Source organism: Cherax quadricarinatus, chromosome 12, assembly GCF_038502225.1.
Source record: "Cherax quadricarinatus isolate ZL_2023a chromosome 12, ASM3850222v1, whole genome shotgun sequence".
Classification (NCBI taxonomy): domain Eukaryota; kingdom Metazoa; phylum Arthropoda; class Malacostraca; order Decapoda; family Parastacidae; genus Cherax; species Cherax quadricarinatus.
In genome coordinates, this window is record NC_091303.1 from 24,916,039 (window position 1) to 24,937,345 (window position 21,307).

Sequence of the window (21,307 nt, forward strand, 5' to 3'; positions counted from 1 at the left end):
GTCCACCTGGTGAGAGACAAAAACCACTCAACATGGTGTAACTCGACAACAGTATCCAGAGAGACACCACCCAGAGCGACACCAGTTGCAACGTCAGCAGGGAGTAAAGGGCAAGCCTGTCGTCTGCTTCCTCTGCAACAAAGTAGGTCACATCCGTTCCAACTGCCCCCACAAACCCCGACCTATTGGGAAAATCTATAATATCCCTAGTAACATGTCCCTGAAAGAAGTAGAGAAAGGGATGGCCCCTTATTACTGTCAGAGTCTTATTTCCCTTCAGGAAAACTCCAAAACAACTCAAGTCAAAACCTTTAGAGATACTGGAGCATATTGCTCACTTATAAGAGAGGGAATATTACCCCTTTCAAAGAACACCTCCTTAAACTCATCTGTTTTGCTGGAAGCATTCGGAGGAGCTATATATTCTGTCCCCTTGCATAGAATTTATGTACAGTGCAAATATTACACTGGATACTTGATTGTGGGTGTATCCGAGGGATTCCCCATGAAAGATGCCATGTTATTACTGGGTAATAACATTACCACTGTTAGTGTATGTCCTGAACCCATAATGATTAATTCTTCTCCGGTGTTGGCCATAACTCTGGCAACATCCCAAGGGTTGATGATCTTTGCTCATGCCAGGCTGTTGAAAAGAGAGATGGGACCACTCTGACAAGGAGCGGTTAGTTTCAAAGGTATCAGCCAACCTGGCTGCCTCCAATGCAGTGGTTAAGTCATGATCCTGCAGAAAAACTCGAACCTCTGGTCCCACAGACTCCAGCAGGTTGTCAGCCAGAATAAGCTGCACAAGATCATCGAAGGCAGCAACACCACTTGCTTTATACCAGCTGCTAAAAGCTTTAGTCTGCTGTCGCACAAAATCAACCAGGGATTGACCAAGCTGTCATCTGCCTAACTTGAAGTTTTTCCTATACGTAGCTGGGATACATGTATATGTTCTCAAAACTGTGGTCTTCACCACTTTATAATCAGAAAAATCAGTGTCATTTAACACTGACGTAAATTCCTGTGCCTTACCAAACAATGCTGTGTGAACCAACGATGCCCAATGCTGTTCTGGCCACCTCAAGGCTCGAGCCTGATTTTCGAAAGCTTCGAAAAATTGTTCTGGTTCGGCCTCATTGAAGCAGGGAACAAGCTGTACTGCTTTCTGTAAACTAAAGTCATTTACAAGTTGCGAAAACTGCCTTCTTTCTTTTTCCCTATCAAACTCTTCCTTGGCAAATGCCCTCTGCTCCCTAGTCTGCTCAAGATTGATTTTTGCCAGCTCAAGTGCCAACGCCGCTGATTCACCTTGAGACAACCCTGCTGCACCAGACTGACGATTTTGCTCCATTGATGTATCATCTTCCTCCTGCGAGAACATCGGAGTTTTATTCCTGGCTCCCGTAGAGGGAGGAGTCTGATGTGCCATCTCCTCTTCCCAAAGCTTGTCGGTGATCAGTGAACGCAGTTGCGCAGCTGTGAGAGTGCGTTCGTAATCAATGCCAATGGAACGAGCAATTTGCCAACAACGCTGTAGGGACAATTTAGGCAAATTAAATTAAGTATATGCCGACACCAGACGTCTGACTCATCTAGGTGGCATACCCCAATGTATAATTTATTTGCTATGCACAGTACAATTGCAGAATACCCCAACGTAACATGTTATTTGCAAAACATGCTTAGCTATGCACAGTACGATTGCAAAATATGCACATACGCTTGCAAGGTGGATACACAATAGCAAAGCTGACTGCAAAATCTTCACACAAGATTGACCGTAGTGAAGCGAGCACACAGAACAAGCTAGTAGCGAGCTGTTGAACGATCATACAATAGCAAGGCTGACCATAGCAAGGCAATTGACACGCAAAGTTTGTAAAGCGCTGTCAAAGCTAATGCAATGCCAGACAGCAAGCTACACAATATTCCTGCTTCCAGCGTCACCCTAGGCTCAACCCATGCTCTAAGTCCAGCTCCAGCTCTCGGACAGGCTACCCACATTACAACCCAGGAGTCCTAAAGGCCTGTTATCCTGGGTGTAAAGGGAGCAAAATAAACACAGCAGAAAAACTTTTGACTTATATTATCCTTCACCAGTTTAGAACAGAAGCATGTACACTATATACACTATGTACAACAATAGGTATTAGTGCACTCCACAGTAAGGAAGGCCCAGTGGCCTGGATGTGGCCCGTTGGCCTGGTGGCTAAAGCTCCCGCTTCACACACGGAGGGCCCGGGTTCGATTCCCGGCGGGTGGAAACATTTCGACACGTTTCCTTACACCTGTTGTCCTGTTCACCTAGCAGCAAATAGGTACCTGGGTGTTAGTCGACTGGTGTGGGTCGCATCCTGGGGGACAAGATTAAGGACCCCAATGGAAATAAGTTAGACAGTCCTCGATGACGCACTGACTTTCTTGGGTTATCCTGGGTGGCTAACCCTCCGGGGTTAAAAATCCGAACGAAATCTTATCTTATCTTATCTTATCTGAATAGAGACCACTAGAGAGCAGACCGTGCTTCAACCAGCTCTAGAATGGGAATGACAAGGGCAGACAGGCGAGTGGTACCCACATCACCTCTGCGATTGCCAAAACCATCTTCTCATTGGCTGGAACCTGGGTACTGATTGAACGACGGGGCCCCATCGTCAACCCTCAGTCCCTGGTTCGCTGGTTGGGGGAGATAGCCTGTAAATGAGGGTGTGTACATGCGCCGAATAAAGGTTACGTACTCTTTGCATGCCACAACTACACATCTTCGCTTCTATGACAGTACTCGGGAGCTTGTTCCACTCGTCCACAACTCTACAGTGGACCCCCGCATAACGATTTTAATCCGTGCAAGAGGGCTCATTGTTATGCGAAATAATCGGTATGCAAATGAATTTTCCCCATAAGAAATAATGGAAATCAAATTAATCCGTGCAAGACACCCAAAAGTATGAAAAAAAAATTTTTTACCACATGAAATATACATTTTCCTACACACAAAGAGAAGGATACATGCACAATAGTAGAGTAGTACATGCACAGTATATATTGTGCATGTACTAGTCTACTAAATGAAGAATAAATGACACTTACCTTTATTGAAGATGCAGCAATGACTGATGAGACACTGTGTCCTGGGAGTGCCTTTTCCTCCTGAGTACTGTAGGTCCTGTTTGGCATTTTCTTCCAGAACAGGCCTTATCACACTGTGTATGCCACTACGATTCTTAAATCTCTCAAACCAACCTTTGCTGGCTTTAAATTCACCAATATGAGCACTAGTTCCAGGCATTTTTCCCTGTTCACCTGGGTGTTAGTCGACTGGTGTGGGTTGCATCCTGGGAGACAAGATTAAGGACCCCAATGGAAATAAGTTAGACAGTCTTCGATGACACTGACTTTTTTGGGTTATCCTGGGTGGCAAATCCTCTGGGGTTAATTGTTTCTTGGTATTCTCAATAAGCCACACCAACAACGGTGCTACAGCAGCAGCAGCAGCAGCAGCAGCTGACAGTGCTACAGCAGCAGCAGACGATGCTACAGCAGCAGCAGACGATGCTACAGCAGCAACAGACGATGTTACAGCAGCAGCAGACGATGCTACAGCAGCAGCAGCAGCAGACGATGCTACAGCAGCAGCAGACGATGCTACAGCAGCAGCAGACGATGCTACAGCAGCAGCAGACGATGCTACAGCAGCAACAGACGATGTTACAGCAGCAGCAGACGATGCTACAGCAGCAGCAGCAGCAGACGATGCTACAGCAGCAGCAGACGATGCTACAGCAGCAACAGACGATGTTACAGCAGCAGCAGACGATGCTACAGCAGCAGCAGCAGCAGACAATGCTACAGCAGCAGCAGACGATGCTACAGCAGCAACAGACGATGTTACAGCAGCAGCAGACGATGCTACAGCAGCAGCAGACGATGCTACAGCAGCAGCAGACAATGCTACAGCAGCAGCAGACGATGCTACAGCAGCAGCAGACGATGCTACAGCAGCAGCAGACGATGCTACAGCAGCAGCAGACGATGCTACAGCAGCAGCAGATGATGCTACAGCAGCAGCAGCAGCTGTACCACCAATAGTAGCGATGGTTGATTGGGGTTTATTATACAACCTGGCCAGCTCGGAGACACGCACTCCACTTTCATACTTATCAATGATCTTTTTCTTCATCTCTATTGTAATTCTCACCCTTATTGCTGTAGGGTTGGCACTAGAAGCTTTCTTGTGGCCCATGGTCACTTATTTTCCAGAAAAAGCACCGAAAACACTGTAATAATACGAAATATTCCGATTGTATGCTTGGATGTTACCGCGGAGGCTGGCTGGTAAACAATGCCACTGGCGGCACATGTGAGGCTGGCTGAGGGCGCACATTGGACGCGTCTCGGACGAAAATCGGTGAGCGGGTTTTTAAGCGGTATGCGAGGCAAAATTTTTGCGATTAAAGCAAGCGGTATGCGGATTAATCGTTATGTGATGCCAACGGTATGTGGGGGTCCACTGTATTACCAAACTAGTGCTTTCCTATATCCTTCCTGATTCTGAATTTTTACAGCTTAAATCTGTCTGTCTTGCTAAATATTTTTAGCATGCTATTTACATTCCCTTTATTTATTCCTGTTGTTGATTTATACACTTCAATCAAATCCCCCTAAGTCTATGCCTTCCTAGAGAGTGAAGATTCAGGGCCCTCAGTCTGTCCTATAGGGAAGATTTCTGATACATGGGATCAACTTTGTCATCCTCTTTTGTATGTTTTCCAGTGCATTTATATCCATTCTATAATACGGTGATCAAAACTATGCAGCATAATCTAAATGAGGCCTAACCAAGGATATTTAACCCTTAAACGGTCCAAACGTATATATACGTTCACTCGCGTAGTGCCCCAAATTTTTTGAGAAAAAAAAATCTTTTTTTTTTTTAAAGGAAAAAAGAGCATATGGTACCCAGGCATCCCCAATTATTTTAATATGGCACACAGTGAGTGAACACATCCATTCTCTCATGTCTAGGTGACTCAGGCTTATAGTGGCAATGTTGAATGAATGACAAAGAAAACGTATATACACGTTTGGGGCACTACGCGCGTGAACGTATATATACGTTTGGACCGTTTAAGGGTTAAAGTTGAAGAACAATCTGAGGACTCCTATTTATGTCCCTTGATGTGAAGCCAAGGATTCTGTTTGCTTTATTGCGAACACTTATGCACTGTTGTCTTGGTTTTAGATTATTGCTAACCAGAACTCCTAAATCCCTTTTGCAATCAGTAATATTAAGATTTACATTATTTAGTTTATTAGTGGCATGGCAATTTTCTCGTCCAATATTTAGAACTTTGCTTCAGTCTATTCAAATCTTCCTGGAGTGCTCTAATGTCCTCATTAGAATGAATTAGGCGACCTATTTTGGTGCCATCAGCAAACTTGCTTATGTCATTATTTATTCCCTCATCAATATCGTTTATATAAATTGTGAACAAAGGGTCCAACACTGACCCCTGTGGAACACCACTCATAATGTGCCTCCACTTTGATTTCTCCCCAATGACAAAAACTCTCTGCTTTCTGTCTGTCAACCATGCCTCTACCCAGGAAAAAATTTCTCCTCCTATTCCATGTGCCTTAATTTTCCTCAGTAGCCTCTGATGTAGAACTCTGTCAAACACCTTACTGAAGTCCATATACATAATATCATATTCATTACCATGATCTACCTCCTCAAATACCTTAGTGAAAAAGTTAGTAAAACTGTAACTTTTGAGGAAACTTAGGGCACACGGAATAGGAGGAGATATTTTTTCCTGGGTAGAGGCGTGGTTGACAAATAGGCAGCAAAGAGTTTGCATAAATGGGGAGAAATCAAAATGGGGGCACATCACAAGCAGTGTTCCACAGGGGTCAGTGTTGGGCCCCTTGTTGCTCACAATTTACATAAGTGATATAGATGAGGGAATAAATAGCGACATAAGCAAATTTGCTGATGACACCAAAATAGGCCATCCAATTCATTCTATTGAGGATATTAGTGCACTCCAGGATGATTTGAATAGACTGATGCAGTGGTCGGAGAAGTGGCAGATGCAGTTTAATATAGACAAATGTGAAGTGTTATTTATACAATTATTACAGTATTGGAGTAGTCTGCATAATAGTAAATCTTCTATTTTTTGTTAGAATAAAAATTCAAAATAGAAAGCAAGAGTAATATCAGAGGGGCCTGGACACATGACTGATGAACAAAGAAAATGTTATTTTAGAGTCAGGAATGTCTGCATTGTTCATTTTGGACCTTATTTTGAAATTGTCGTATTTTTTAATTTTCGTGAAATTGGCCAAACTGCAAATTTCTGACCACGTTATTGGGTAGTTGAGATTGGTAAATGGGGAGTTTCTTGTACTCAATTGATAGAAAAAATGGAGTTCTAAAGAAATAGCTATGAGTTTGGTCGACTGGTACAATGGAATTAGCCGAAAATAGGGCTCAAAGTGGGTGAAATCGCCGATTTGTAAATATCGCCAAGGTCGCTAACTTTGCGAGAGCGTAAGTCCGTCAGTTTTCCATCAAATTTCGTTTTTTTTTGGTGTCATTACAATCGGGAAAAGATTCTCTATCATTTCTTAAGAAAAAATAATTTTTTTTTTTTTTTTAAATTTTGCGACACCAGGAGACACCTCAGGATTGGGGGTTGCGACAGTCAAGGGGTTAATGATTAAACAACAGGCATTGTACTTCCCATTTCCAGGACTCAAGTCTGGCTAACCAGTTTCCCAGAATCCCTTCACAAAATACTACCCTGCTCACACTCCAACAGCTCATCAGGTCCCAAAAACTATTCATCTCCATTCACTCCTATCTAACATGCTCATGTATGCTTGTTGAAAGTCCAAGCCCCTCACCCACAAAACCTCCTTTACCCCCTCCCTCCAACCTTTTCAAGGACGACCCCTACCCCGCCGTCCTTTCCCTACAGATTTATACGCTCTCCAAGTCATTCTACTTTGTTCCATTCTTTGTAAATGACCAAACCACCTCAACAACCTCTCTTCAGCCCTCTGACTAATTCTTTTGGTAACTCCACACCTCCTAATTTCCACACTATAAATTATCTGCATAATATTTACACCACACATTGCCTTTAGAAATGACATCTCCAATGCCTCCAGCTTCCTCCTCACTGCAGCATTCCAACCCATGCTTCACACCCATATAAGAGTATAGTGGTACTAACACTCTTATATGAGTGTGAAGCATGGGTTGTAAAGGCTGCAGTGAGGAGGAGGAGGCTGGAAGCAGTGAAAATGTCGTGTCTAAGGGCAATGTATGGTGTAAACATTGTGCAGAGAATTTGTAGTGTGGAAATTAGGAGGCACGGAGTTACTAAAAGTATTAGTCAGAGGGCTGAAGAGGGGTTGTTGAGGTGGTTTGATCATTTAGCGAGAATGAAACAAAGAATGATTGGAGAGCACATAAATCTGTATGGGAAGGAAGGCAGGGTTGGGGGACGTCCTCAAAAAGGTTGGAGGGAGGTTGTCAAGGAGGTTTTGTGGGCGAGGAGCTTGAACTTCAAGCAAGCGTGCATGAGTGTGTTAGATAGGAGTGAATAGAGACGAATGGTTTTCTGGAACCTGACGAGCTGTTGGAGTGTGAGCAGGGTAATATTTTGTGAAGGGATCCACGGAAACTGGTTAGATGGTCTTGAGTTCTGGAAATTAGAAGTACAATGCCTGCACTTTAAAGAAGGGGTTTAAGATATTGGCAGTTTAGAGGGACATCTAAACTGTTGTATCTGAGTGCCTCTGCAAAGACAGTGATTATGTATGAGTGATGGTGAAAGTGTTGAATGATAATGAAAGTTTTTTCTTTCTTTTTGGGTCACCCTGCCTTGGTGGGAAACAGCCGACGTATTAAAAAATAAAATAAATACATAAATACAGCCTCTCTTCACTTAACAATGGAGTTCCAATCCTAGGACCACATTCGTAAACAAATTCATCGTTAAGTGAGAAGCATACTATAATGGTAGTGGGTTTGTGTCAACCATCTTTGATATTGTTTTAATGTCACCTTTGCACCATTTATAACATTTCTGGTATACAGTGAGCCCCCGACTTATGAAGGCCTCATCTTACGATAAAATCGACTTACAAAGCGTTTCAGCGTAAAAAAATTCCCCCGACATACGAACAAAAACTCGACTTACATCATTCATCCCGAACGCGTCCACACGTCTCTCTGGCCTGAACGCACCTTAGCTGCCCTGCCTTCATTTAGTGTGCCAATATTTACAAGCCAGTGCAGTCGTTCCCACGCATACATTCGGTACATTTTGTATTATTCTAGTGTTTTTAGTGCTTGTAACTGCTAAATAAGCCACCATTACTATAGAAATTACTATAGAAATGAAGAAAGAGATAATCACAAAATATGAGAGTGGAGTGCATGTCTCTGAGCTGGCGAGGTTGTACAACAAACCCCAATCAACCATCGCTACTATCTTGGCCAACAAAAAGGCAATCAAGGAAGCTGTTGCTGCGAAAGGTGCAAGTATCTTTTCGAAACACAGATCGCAAGTACTTGAAGATGTTGAAAGACTGTTATTGGTGTGGATAAACAAAAAGCACATATCAGGAGCTAGCATCTCTCAAGCGATCATATGTGAAAAGGGAATTAAATTTAATTAAATTAAATTTAATTAAAAAAATGTCTGCAACTAGTAGTCGTGTGAGTGAATTTAAGGTCAGCAAAGGATGGTTTGAGAGATTTAAGAATCATAGTGGCAGACAGTGTGGTAAGGCATGGTGAGGCTGCCAGTTCGGACAAAAAAGCGGCTGAAAAATATGTGCAGGAATTCCAGGGGTACATAGAGGCTGAACGATTGCAACCCCAAAAAGTGTTTAATTGTGACAAAACAGGCCTGTTTTGGAAGAAAATGCCAAACAGGACCTACATTACACAGGAGGAATAAGCACTCCCAGGACACAAGCCTATGAAGGACAGGGTTACTTTAATGTTGTGTAGTAATGCTAGTGGGGATTGCAGAGTGAAGCCTCTACTCGTGTATCACTCTGAAACTCCCAGTGTGTTCAGGAAAAACAATGTCATCAAGGTTAATTTGTGTGTGATGTGGAAGGCAAATAGTAAGGCATGGGTCACTAGGGACATTTTCTATGACTGGTTTTACCATGTGTTTGGCCCCACTGTAAGAAATTACCTCCTGGAAAATAAATTGGACCTTAAGTGCCTCCTGGTATTAGACAGTGCTCCTGGTCGTCCTTCAGACTTGCCAGAGCGAATTTCGGGAGAGTTGAGCTTCATAAAAGTGAAGTTTTTGCCTCCTAATACCACTCCTCTCCTCCAGCCCATGGACCAACAAGTCATTTCAAATTTCAAAATACTGTACACCAAAGCAATGTTTCAAAAGTGTTTTGAAGTGACCGCAGACACTCGATTGACTCTAAGAGTTTTGGAAAGATCACTTTAGTATCCTCAACTGCATAAACCTTATAGGTAAGGCTTGGGAAGGACTGACTAACAGTACCTTGAACTCTGCTTGGAGGAAAATGTGGCCAAAATGTGTAGAAGAGAGGGATTTTGAAGGGTTTTGGGTTAACCCTCAGGAGCCTATGCTAGTTGTGGAATCTATTGTGGCATTGGGGAAGTCCTTTGGGTTGGAGGTTAGTAGGGAGGATGTGGAAGAGTTGGTGGAGGATGACGATGAAGAACCAACCACTGATCAGCTGCGAGAGCATCTGCAACAGCAAGAGGCCACAACTGAGGAAATTGCTTCAGAGGAGGGGAGAGAGAAATTGAGGAAATTGCCTTCTTCAAAGATTAAGGAAATGTAACCTTCATGGAAGAAAATCACCCTAACACAGCTATTGCAAGCCATGCTGGTGACTGTTACAATGACACTGTTGTAAACCACTTTAAGAAAGCCTTAAAGGAACGTGAGGTACTGAGCTCTATGGATAGATTTTTGGTGCAACAGAGATCCAGTGACTCTCTAGTTGTTCCCAGTGGCATTAAAAGAAGAAGGGAAGTAACCCCAGAAAAGGACTTGGTACCTAAAGTCCTTATGGAATGGGATTCCCTTTCCAAAAATAAATACACTTCCATCTCTCCTCCTCCCATCTCATCACATATCACTACAGCTTCAATAAAGGTGTCATTTATTCTTCAGTTAGTACAGTATATTGTGCATGTATCCTTCTTTTTGTGTGTAGGAAAATGTATATTACATGTGTTAAAAAAAAAATTTTCATACTTTTGGGTGTCTGGAATGGATTAACTGGATTTCCATTATTTCTCATGGGGAAAATTAATTTGATTTACGATAATTTTGTCTAACGATGAGCTCTCTGGAACGGATTAATATCATAAGTCAGGGGTCCAATGTATTGTTAAATGTTTATACAGCAGTGTTCTGTATATAGTAATAAACAGAATAGAGGAAATCAGCTCTAATATATATTATTTAGTATGCCTACTGGTCGGAGAGCTCGTCATAAGTCTGAGTCATTAATAAAAGAGTACATTGAACTTTCAGTTAACGATGCCATCGGATAGCGATAAAATTGGATACAGATACGTTTTTGCATCAAAATATTGGCTCGGCTAACGATGGAAAACTCAGTTAAGAAAATTCATGCCAAACGTGTCCGCGTGGCCTGAGCCTCCTGTGGCCACCCGTCCACTCCATGTACAGGTAGTGTGCCGTTGTTTACAAGCCAGTGAGAACAATTCCACGCATACATGGGATATATTTTGTATTATTCCATTGTTTTTAGTGCTTGTAACTGCTAAATAAGCCACCATGGGCCCAAAGAAAGCTTCTAGTGCCAGCCCTGTGGTAAAGAAGGAAAGAAGCACAATAGAATTCAAGAAAAAACTCCTAGCAAAGTACCAAAGTGGAGGTGGACGAGAAGGGAGAATGTGCCTTCTGCAGTGACTCAGTGATTCTATGATATGTACGATACTAAAGCAGCAGCTATTGATAAAGGCTATAGTGCCAGCCAGTGATAAAGTGTAGAATTAACAGTGTAGCAAGTAAGTTAAGTGAGTAAGCAATAGAAAAATGACACGAAAGTAACTCTCCAATGTTGTTGAATGTGTGTTGTTTGTCTGTCGATTTGACGAGGACCATCTAGTCATCCTGGGGTCGAAGTTGGTGGGTACGCAGATGACTTGTCATGTCAATCCGCTCATGAAACGTTCACTGGCAGTGTGGACAGGGAAGGGTGGTGGCATCGAGGGGTCTGATGGCTCTGGTCTTCCTCGCCTGCCTGCGCTGCTCAGCTAGTGAGATTCTGCTGGATGTGTATAGGGCCACTGAACATACACTGGCCTGCTATTTTCAACCACCCTAAACCTCCGCCAGCATCTCCTCCATCAAACTAACAAGTTAAACTAACATCTCCTACAAGGTAAGTGTTTTTTTTTTTTTTCAACAAGTCGGCCGTCTCCCACCGAGGCAGGGTGACCCAAAAAAGAAAGAAAATCCCCAAAAAGAAAATACTTTCATCATCATTCAACACTTTCACGACACTCACACATTATCACTGTTTTTGCAGAGGTGCTCAGAATACAACAGTTTAGAAGCATATACATATAAAGATACACAACATATCCCTCCAAAATGCCAATATCCCAAACCCCTCCTTTAAAGTGCAGGCATTGTACTTCCCATTTCCAGGACTCAAGTCCGACTATATGAAAATAACCGGTTTCCCTGAATCCCTTCACTAAATATTACCCTGCTCACACTCCAACAGATCATCAGGTCCCAAGTATCATTCGTCTCCATTCACTCCTATCTAACACGATCATGCACGCTTGCTGGAAGTCCAAGCCCCTCGCCCACAAAACCTCCTTTACCCCCTCTTTCTAACCCTTTCGAGGACGACCCCTACCCCTCCTTCCTTCCCCTATAGATTTATATGCTTTCCATGTCATTCTACTTTGATCCATTCTCTCTAAATGACCAAACCACCTCAACAACCCCTCTTCTGCCCACTGACTAATGCTTTTATTAACTCCACACCTTCTCCTAATTTCCACACTCCGAATTTTCTGCATAATATTTACACCACACATTGCCCTTAGACAGGACATCTCCACTGCCTCCAACCGTCTCCTCGCTGCTGCATTTACCACCCAAGCTTCACATCCATATAAGAGTGTTGGTACTACTATACTTTCATACATTCCCTTCTTTGCCTCCATAGACAACGTTTTTTGACTCCACATATACCTCAATGCACCACTCACCTTTTTTCCCTCATCAATTCTATGATTAACCTCATCCTTCATAAATCCATCCGCCGACACGTCAACTCCCAAGTATCTGAAAACATTCACTTCTTCCATACTCCTCCCCAGTTTGATATCCAATTTTTCTTTATCTAAATCATTTGATATCCTCATCACCTTACTATTTTCTATGTTCACTTTCAACTTTCTACCTTTACACACATTCCCAAACTCATCCACTAACCTTTGCAATTTTTCTTTAGAATCTCCCATAAGCACAGTATCATCAGCAAAAAGTAACTGTGTTAATTCCCATTTTGAATTTAATTCCCCATAATTTAATCCCACCCCTCTCCTCAACACCCTAGCATTTACTTCTTTTACAACCCCATCTATAAATATATTAAACAACCATGGTGACATTACACATCCCTGTCTAAGACCTACTTTTACCGGGAAGTAGTCTTCCTCTCTTCTACACACCCTAACCTGAGCCTCACTATCCTCATAAAAACTCTTTACAGCATTTAGTAACTTACCACCTATTCCATATACTTGCAACATCTGCCACATTGCTCCCCTATCCACTCTATCATATGCCTTTTCTAAATCCATAAATGCAATAAAAACTTCCCTACCTTTATCTAAATACTGTTCACATATATGCTTCAATGTAAACACTTGATCTACACATCCCCTACCCACTCTGAAACCTCCTTGCTCATCCGCAATCCTACAGTCTGGTCTTACCTCTAATTCTTTCAATTATAACCCTACCGTACACTTTTCCTGGTATACTCAAAAACTTATTCCTCTATAATTTTTACAATCTCTTTTGTCCCCTTTCCCTTTATATAAAGGGACTATACATGCTCTCCGCCAATCCCTAGGTACCTTCCCCTCTTTCATACATTTATTAAACAAAAGTACCAACCATTCCAACACTATATCCCCCCCCTACTTTTAACATTTCTGTCATGATCCCATCAGCTCCAGCTGCTTTACCCCCTTTCATTCTACATAATGCCTCGCGTACCTCCCCCACACTTACATTCTGCTCTTCTTCACTCCTAAAAGATGGTATATCTAACTGACCAGTGCATGAAATTACCGCCTCCCTTTCTTCCTCAACATTTAAAAGTTCCTCAAAATATTCTCGCCATCTACCTAATACCTCCCTCTCTCCATCTACTAATTCCCCTACTCTGTTTTTAACTGACAAATCCATACTTTCCCGAGGCTTTCTTAACTTGTTTAACTCACTCCAAAAATTTTTCTTATTTTCATACATATATATATATTATTATTAACACATCGGCCAATTCCCACCAAGGCAGGTATGCCCGAAAAAGAAAAACTTTCATCATCATTCACTCCATCACTGTCTTGCCAGAGGGGTGCTTTACACTACAGTTTATAAAACTGCAACATTAACACCCCTCCTTTAGAGTGCAGACATTGTACTTCCCATCTCCAGGACTCAAGTCCGGCCTGCCGGTTTCCCTGAATCCCTTGATAAATGTTACTTTGCTCACACTCCAACAGCACATCAAGTATTAAAAACCATTTGTCTCCATTCACTCTTATCAAATACACTCACGCATGCTTGCTGGAAGTCCAAGCCCCTCACACACAAAACCTCCTTTACCCCCCTCCTTCCAACCTTTCCTAGGCCGACCCCTACCCCACCTTCCCTCCACTACAGATTGATACACTCTTGAAGTCATTCTGCTTCATTTCATTCCCTCTACATGTCTGAACCACCTCAACAACCCTTCCTCAGCCCTCTGGACAACAGTTTTGGCAATCCCGCACCTCCTCCTAACTTCCAAACTAAGAATTCTCTGCATTATATTCACACCACACATTGCCCTCAGACATGACATCTCCACTGCCTTCAGCCTTCTCCTTGCTGCAACATTCATCACCCATGCTTCACACCCATATAAGAGCTTTGGTAAAACTATACTCTCATACATTCCCCTCTTTGCTTCCAAGGACAAAGTTCTTCATCTCCACAGACTCCTAAGTGCACCGCTCACCCTTTTCCCCCTAATCAATTCTACGATTCACCTCATCTTTCATAGACCCATCTGCTGACACGTCCACCCCCATATATCTGAATACATTCACCTCCTCCATACTTTCTCCCTCCAATCTGATATCCAATCTTTCATCACCTAATCATTTTATCCTCATACTCTTACCCTTTCCTATATTCACTTTCTATTTTCTTCTTTTACATACCTTGCCAAATTCATCCACCAACCTCTGCAACTTCTCTTCAGAATCTCCCAAGAGCACAGTGTCATCAGCAAAAACCAACTGTGACAACTCCCACTTTATGTTTGATTCTTTAACTTTTAACTCCATGCCTCTTGCCAAGACCCTAGCATTCGCTTCTCTTACAACCCCATCTATAAATATATTAAACAACCATGGTGACATCACACATATTTGTCTAAGGCCTACTTTTACTGGGAAATAATCTCCCTCTTTCCTACATACTCTAACTTAAGCCTCACTATCCTCATAAAAACTCTTCACTGCTTTCAGTAACCTACCTCGTATACCATACACCTGCAACATCTGCCACATTGCCTCTCTATCCACCCTGTCATATGCCTTTTCCAAATCCATAAATGCCACAAAATCTTCTTTAGCCTTATCTAAATACTGTTCACTTTTATGTTTCACTGTAAACACTTGGTCCACACACCCCCTACCTTTCCTAAAGCCTCCTTGTTCATCTGTTATCCTATTCTCCAACTTACTCTTAATTCTTTCAATAATAACTCTACTATACACTTTACCAGGTATACTCAACAAACTTATTCCCTATAATTTTTGCACTCTCTTTTGTCCCCTTTGCCTTTATACAAAGGAACTATGCACGCTCTCTGCCAATCCCTAGGTGCCTTACCCTCTTCCATACATTTATTAAATAATAGCACCAACCACTCCAAAACTATGTCCCCACCTGCTTTTAACATTTCCATCTTAATCCCATCAATCCTAGCTGCCTTACCCCCTTTCATTCTACCCACTACCTCATGAACTTTCCCCACACTCACAACTGGCTCTTTCTCACTCCTACAAGATGTTATTCCTCCTTGCCCTATACACATTTAACAATTCCTCAAAATATTCCCTCCATCTTCCCGATACATCTAACTCTCCATTTAATAACTCTCCTCCCCTATTTTTAACTGACAAATCCATTTGTTCCTTAGGTTTCCTCACCTCATTAACCTCACTCCAAAACTTTTTCTTATTTTCAACAAAATTTGTTGATAACATCTCGCCCACTCTCTCATATGCTCTCTTTTTACATTGCTTCATCACTCTCTTAACCTCTTTCTTTTTCTCCATCTACTCTTCCCTCCTTGCATCACTTCTACTTTGTAAAAAAACCCTCATATGCTAACTTTTTCTCCTTTACTACTCTCTTTACATCACCATTCCACTAATCCCTCCTCTTCCCTCCCACACCCACTTTCCTGTAACCACAAACTTCTGCTGAACACTCCAACACTACATTTTTAAACCTACCCCATACTTCTTTGACCCCATTGCCTATACTCTCACTAGCCCATCTATCCTCCAATAGTTGTTTATATCTTACCCTTACTGCCTCCTCTTTTAGTTTATAAACCTTCACCTCTCTTTTACCTGATGCTTCCATTTTCCTTGTATCCCATCTATCTTTTACTCTCACTGCAGCTACAACTAAAAAGTGATCTGATATATCTGTGGCCCCTCTATAAACATCTACATCCTGAAGTCTACTCAACAGTCTTTTATCTACCAATAATTAGTCCAACAAACTACTGTCATTATGCCCTACATCATATCTTGTATACTTATTTATCCTCTTTTTCTTAAAATATGTATTACCTGTAACTAAACCCCTTTCTATACAAAGTTCAATCAAAGGGCTCCCATTATCATTTACACCTGGCACCCCAAACTTACCTACTACACCCTCTCTAAATGTTTCTCCTACTTCAGCATTTAGGTCCCCTACCACAATTACTCTCTCAATTGGTTCAAAGGTTCCTATACATTTGCTTAACATCTCCCAAAATCTCTCTCTCTCTCCTCTGCACCATTCTTCTCCAGGTGCATACATGCTTATTATGACCCACTTTTCTCATCCAACCTTTATTTTAATCCACATAATCCTTGAATTTACACATTTATATTCTCTCTTCTCCTTCCTTAACTGATCCTTCAACATTATTGCTACCCGTTCCTTAGCTCTAACTCTCTCAGATACCCCTGACTTAATCCTATTTATTTCTCCCCACCGAAACTCCCCTACCCCCTTCAGCTTTGTTTTGCTTAGGGCCAGGACGTCCAACTTCTTTTCATTTATAAAATCAGCAATCATCTCTTCCTTGTCATCCCCACTACGTCCATGCATATTCCAACATCCCAGTTTTATAAAGTTTTTCTTCTTCTCTTTTTTAGTAAATGTTTACAGGAGAAGGGGTTACTAGCCCATTGCTCCCGGCATTTTAGTTGCCTCATACGACACGCATGGCTTATGGAGGAAAGATTCTTTTCCATTTCTCCATGGACAATAGAAGAAATAAAGAAGAACAAGAGCTATTTAGAAAAAAGAAGAAAAACCTAGTTGCATGTATATATATGCATGTGTGTGCCTGTGTAGTGTGACTTAAGTGTAAGTAGAAGTAGCAAGATATCCCTGCTATCCAGCATGTTTATGAGACAGGAAAAGACACCAGCAATCCTACCATCATGTAAAACAGTTACAGGTTTCTGTTTCATAGTCATCTGGCAGGACAGTAGTACTTTCCTGGGTGGTTGCTGTCTACCAACCTACTACCTATATTTATATATATATTTATATATATTTTCAAATGAATGTGTTTGGACTCACCTGGACCAGCAATAGGAGACATGGATTCTCCTGCCCCATCTAAACTGTAGCCCCGTACAATTTCCAATTGGGATACAATTGCAAATTTATCATAGGGTTTGCAGGCTTTCTCACCATCAGCTCTGTAACCAGTTGTGCACCTACAGGTTCGTTGTTTGCTGTTCTTAGGGATGCATATGTGTTCACATCCACCATTACCCACCATACATGGATTGGAGTTTACAACTGGAAAACAAAAGAAAACCTTGAGTGTGAAGGCTGTGACTCTAAGCAGGTATTTATATACCAAAAACTCAAACACAAAAATGATAACTGACAGTATGTCTTATAATAATAATAATTATAATAAAACTATCATTATGACAGCTTGCAAGTCACTATTTAAAAAAAGAACAAAGAAGGAGCATTAATGAAAGGCAACTAGACTTGCACATGTGTCCTTTTACCTAACATAGTAAAATAATTTTGTACAAGGTTCAGTAATAGGTGCTAACATTACTAATATATTCATAAAATAATGATATGTGTTAACTGTATATTTATACATCATTCAGTACTCAAATTCAATTTCAAATGTCCTTTTTTTTTAATTTATTAACTAATACAGGAGAAGGGGTTACTGCCTGGATGATGACTTACAAACTTACCCTGAACACTGATAAAACCTATTTCATTCAGTTTGGAAACAAAGCTGCAAATGATCCAATTAACATAATCCTAAATGGATCATCAGTCACAAGACTCACAGAGTGAAAATTCCTAGGTATCCACTTTGACAGTAGCCTTAAGTTCCTGACACACATACAACAAATCACAAAGAAAATCTCCAAGACTGTAGGCATACTATCAAAGATAAGGTACTACGTTCCACAATCAGCTCTCCTGGCACTGTACCATTCACTCATATACCCTTTTCTTACATATGGAATTTGTGCATGGGGGATCAACAACATCCCATCATCTAAAACCCCTAATAACCCAGCAAAAGGTAGCAGTAAGAATGATAACAAATTACCACTCCCACCAGCATACTCCACCAATTTTCAAGTCTGAATCTGCTCACCATTAAGAACATCCATACTTATTCATGTGCCTACTACATACACAGAACAATACACGCAAATATAAGCCCTCCACTCAAACTTCTCACCAACCTAAACAGGACACTTGACCACAACACAAGACAGATCTCCTTTTGATATACCTCGTGTCCATATCACACTGTGTAAAAACTCTATACACATAAAGGGCCCCAAAATATGGAATGCATTACCAGAAGATATTAAAGTAACCCAGTCTGAAAATCAATTTAAGACTCTTCTCAAAAGCCACTTAATCACCCTAGACTAAATGCTAAATACTCAGTACACACATACTCACCTATGTACCCCCACATCATAACTGAAACATTCACTTTGAACCTTTTAAATCCATTGTTGACAAGAATATAACTGAATCATTGTTTTCTCAAAAAGTATGTTCAAATATAAATATATCTTTGTATTATACAAATTTTGATTCATTCATAATTAATATTCTGCTGTACAACTATGAAATAATTACTATCCTACTGTACAACTATGATATACTCCTTAGTGTTAAGTAGACTGTAAGCCAATAATGTTAAGTTGGCCCATAATGCCTAGGCATAATAGAGGCTCTCTTTGCACTGCAACCCACTATTGTAAATATAAAATCTCAATGTACTGGTTGCAAAGACATAAAACAAATAAAATAAAATAAAATAAAATAAAAGGCTTACAGAGGAAGGATTCTTCCATGCCTCCTCATGGAGATGAAGGGAAATAATGTAAGAACAAGAAATTTTAAGAAAACAAAAAACTCAGATGGATATGTATACACATTCATGTACATACATTTTTTTCTTTTTCAACACACCGGCCATATCCCACCGAGGCGGGGTGGCCCAAAAGGAAAAACAAAAGTTTCTCCTTTTACATTTAGTAATATATGCAGGAGAAGGGGTTACTAGACCCTTGCTCCTGCTATTTTAGTCGCCTCTTACAACACGCATGGCTTACGGAGGAAGAATTCTGTTCCACTTCCCCATGGAGATAAGAAGAAATAAACAAGAACAAGAACTAGTAAGAAAATAGAAGAAAACCCAGAGGGGTGTGTGTATATATATATATATATGCTTGTACATGTATGTGTAGTGTGACCTAAGTGTAAGCAGAAGTAGCAAAACGTACCTGAAACCTTGCATGTTTATGAGACAAAAAATGGACACCAGCAATCCTACCATCATGTAAAACAATTACAGGCTTTTGTTTTACACTCACTTGGCAGGACAGTAGTACCTCCCTGGGTGGTTGCTGTCTACCAACCTACTACCTATAATGTATATACATGTGTAGTATAAATTAAATATAAGTACTAGGAGTAAGGTGTACCTGTCATCTTGTGTGTTTATGAGAGGGAAGGGGAGGGTAGGAATCATCCTAGGAAATGTTGGAGGGAGGGGGCTAAAGGAGGTTTTGAGTGCAAGGGGCTCGGGCATCCAACAGGCATGTGTGCTAGAGTGTTAAATAGGAGTGAAGAAAAACGGTTTTTACGACTTGGGCCATTGGAGTGTGAGCATGGTAACATTTAAGAAGTGATTCAGGGAAACTGGTTAGTCAGACTTGAGTCCTGGAGGTGGTAAGTATAGGGCCTTCACTCTGAAGGAGGCATGGGGATATTGCAGTTTGGAGAGGAATCTGAATTGTAATGTGAAAGTGTTTTCTTTTTTTTTCAGGTCAACCTGCCTTGGTGGGAGCAGCCAGTGTTAAAAAAGAATCTATTCCACTAGTAAAAACTTCTTCCTCTTTCAACAAACCAGCCATATCCCACCAAGACAAGGTGGCCCGAAAGAAAAAACAAAAGCTTCTCCTTTTAAATTTAGTGATATATACAGGAGAAGGGGTTACTAGCCCCTTACTCCCGGAATTTTAGTCGCTTCTTATGATATGCATGGCTTACCTGGTTACCTGGAGGTTATTCCGGGGATCAACGCCCCCGCGGCCTGGTCCATGACCAGGCCTCCCGATGGATCAGGGCCTGATCAACTAGGCTGTTACTGCTGGCCGCACGCAGTCCAACGTACGAGCCACAGCCCGGCTGATCTGGCACTGACTTTAGGTACCTGTCCAGCTCTCTCTTGAAGGCAGCCAGGGGCTTATTGCCAATTCCCCTAATGCTTGATGGGAGGCTGTTGAACAGTCTTGGGCCTTGGACACTTATGGTGTTTTCCCTTAGTGTACCAATGGCGCCCCTACTTTTTATTGGGGGCATTTTGCATCGCCTGCCCAGTCTTTTACTTTCGTAGGGAGTGATTTCTGTGTGCAGATTTGGGACCATTCCTTCCAGGATTTTCCAAGTGTAGATTATGATATCTCTCTCCCTCCTGCGTTCCAACAAGTACAAGTCAAGTGTTTCCAAGCGTTCCCAGTAGTTAAGGGGCTTGACAGAACTTATACGTGCAGTAAAGGATCTCTGTACATTCTCTAGATCTGCAATTTCACCTGCTTTGAATGGAGATGTTAATGTACAGCAGTATTCCAGCCTAGAGAGAACAAGTGATTTGAAAAGGATCATCATTGGCTTGGCATCTCTCGTTTTGAACGTTCTCATTATCCATCCTATCATTTTCTTTGCATGTGTGATCGTGGCACTGTTGTGATCCTTGAAAGTGAGATCCTCAGACATTACTACTCCCAGGTCCCTTACATTATTTTTCCACTCTATTGTATGGCCAGAGTCTGTAGTATACTCTGTTCTAGTTATTATCTCCTCCAGTTTTCCATAATGGAGTAGTTGGAATTTGTCCTCATTGAACATCATATTGTTTACCGTTGCCCACTGGAAAACTTTGTTTATATCTTCTTGGAGGAAGAATTCTATTCCACTTCCCCATGGAGATTAATAAAAACATCTAACCAAAAAAAGGGCATATTCACAGACTGCAAAATAATTATCTTTCCATCTACAGAGTTGCTTCAATTGTAAATTTTCAGTCAGATACTTGAGTTCTAAATTTTTTTTTTAATTTTTAATGTAACGGATGTAGTTATATTAAGCTATGTAGGAGAAATGCATGTAAATGAAAATACTAAATATGAATGAGA

At 41.4% G+C, this 21,307-nt stretch overlaps 1 protein-coding gene across 2 annotated transcripts in view; it reads right to left on the reverse strand.

The window, feature by feature from the left end:
* Positions 1–21,307, reverse strand: part of mgl (low-density lipoprotein receptor-related protein megalin) — a 611,193-nt gene that overhangs the window by 303,377 nt on the left and 286,509 nt on the right. For both annotated transcript variants that reach the window (XM_070084278.1, XM_070084279.1), the window contains exon 29: positions 17,181–17,405. In XM_070084278.1, coding sequence (XP_069940379.1) covers positions 17,181–17,405 — 225 coding nt within the window. The remainder of the gene's footprint in view (positions 1–17,180; positions 17,406–21,307) is intronic.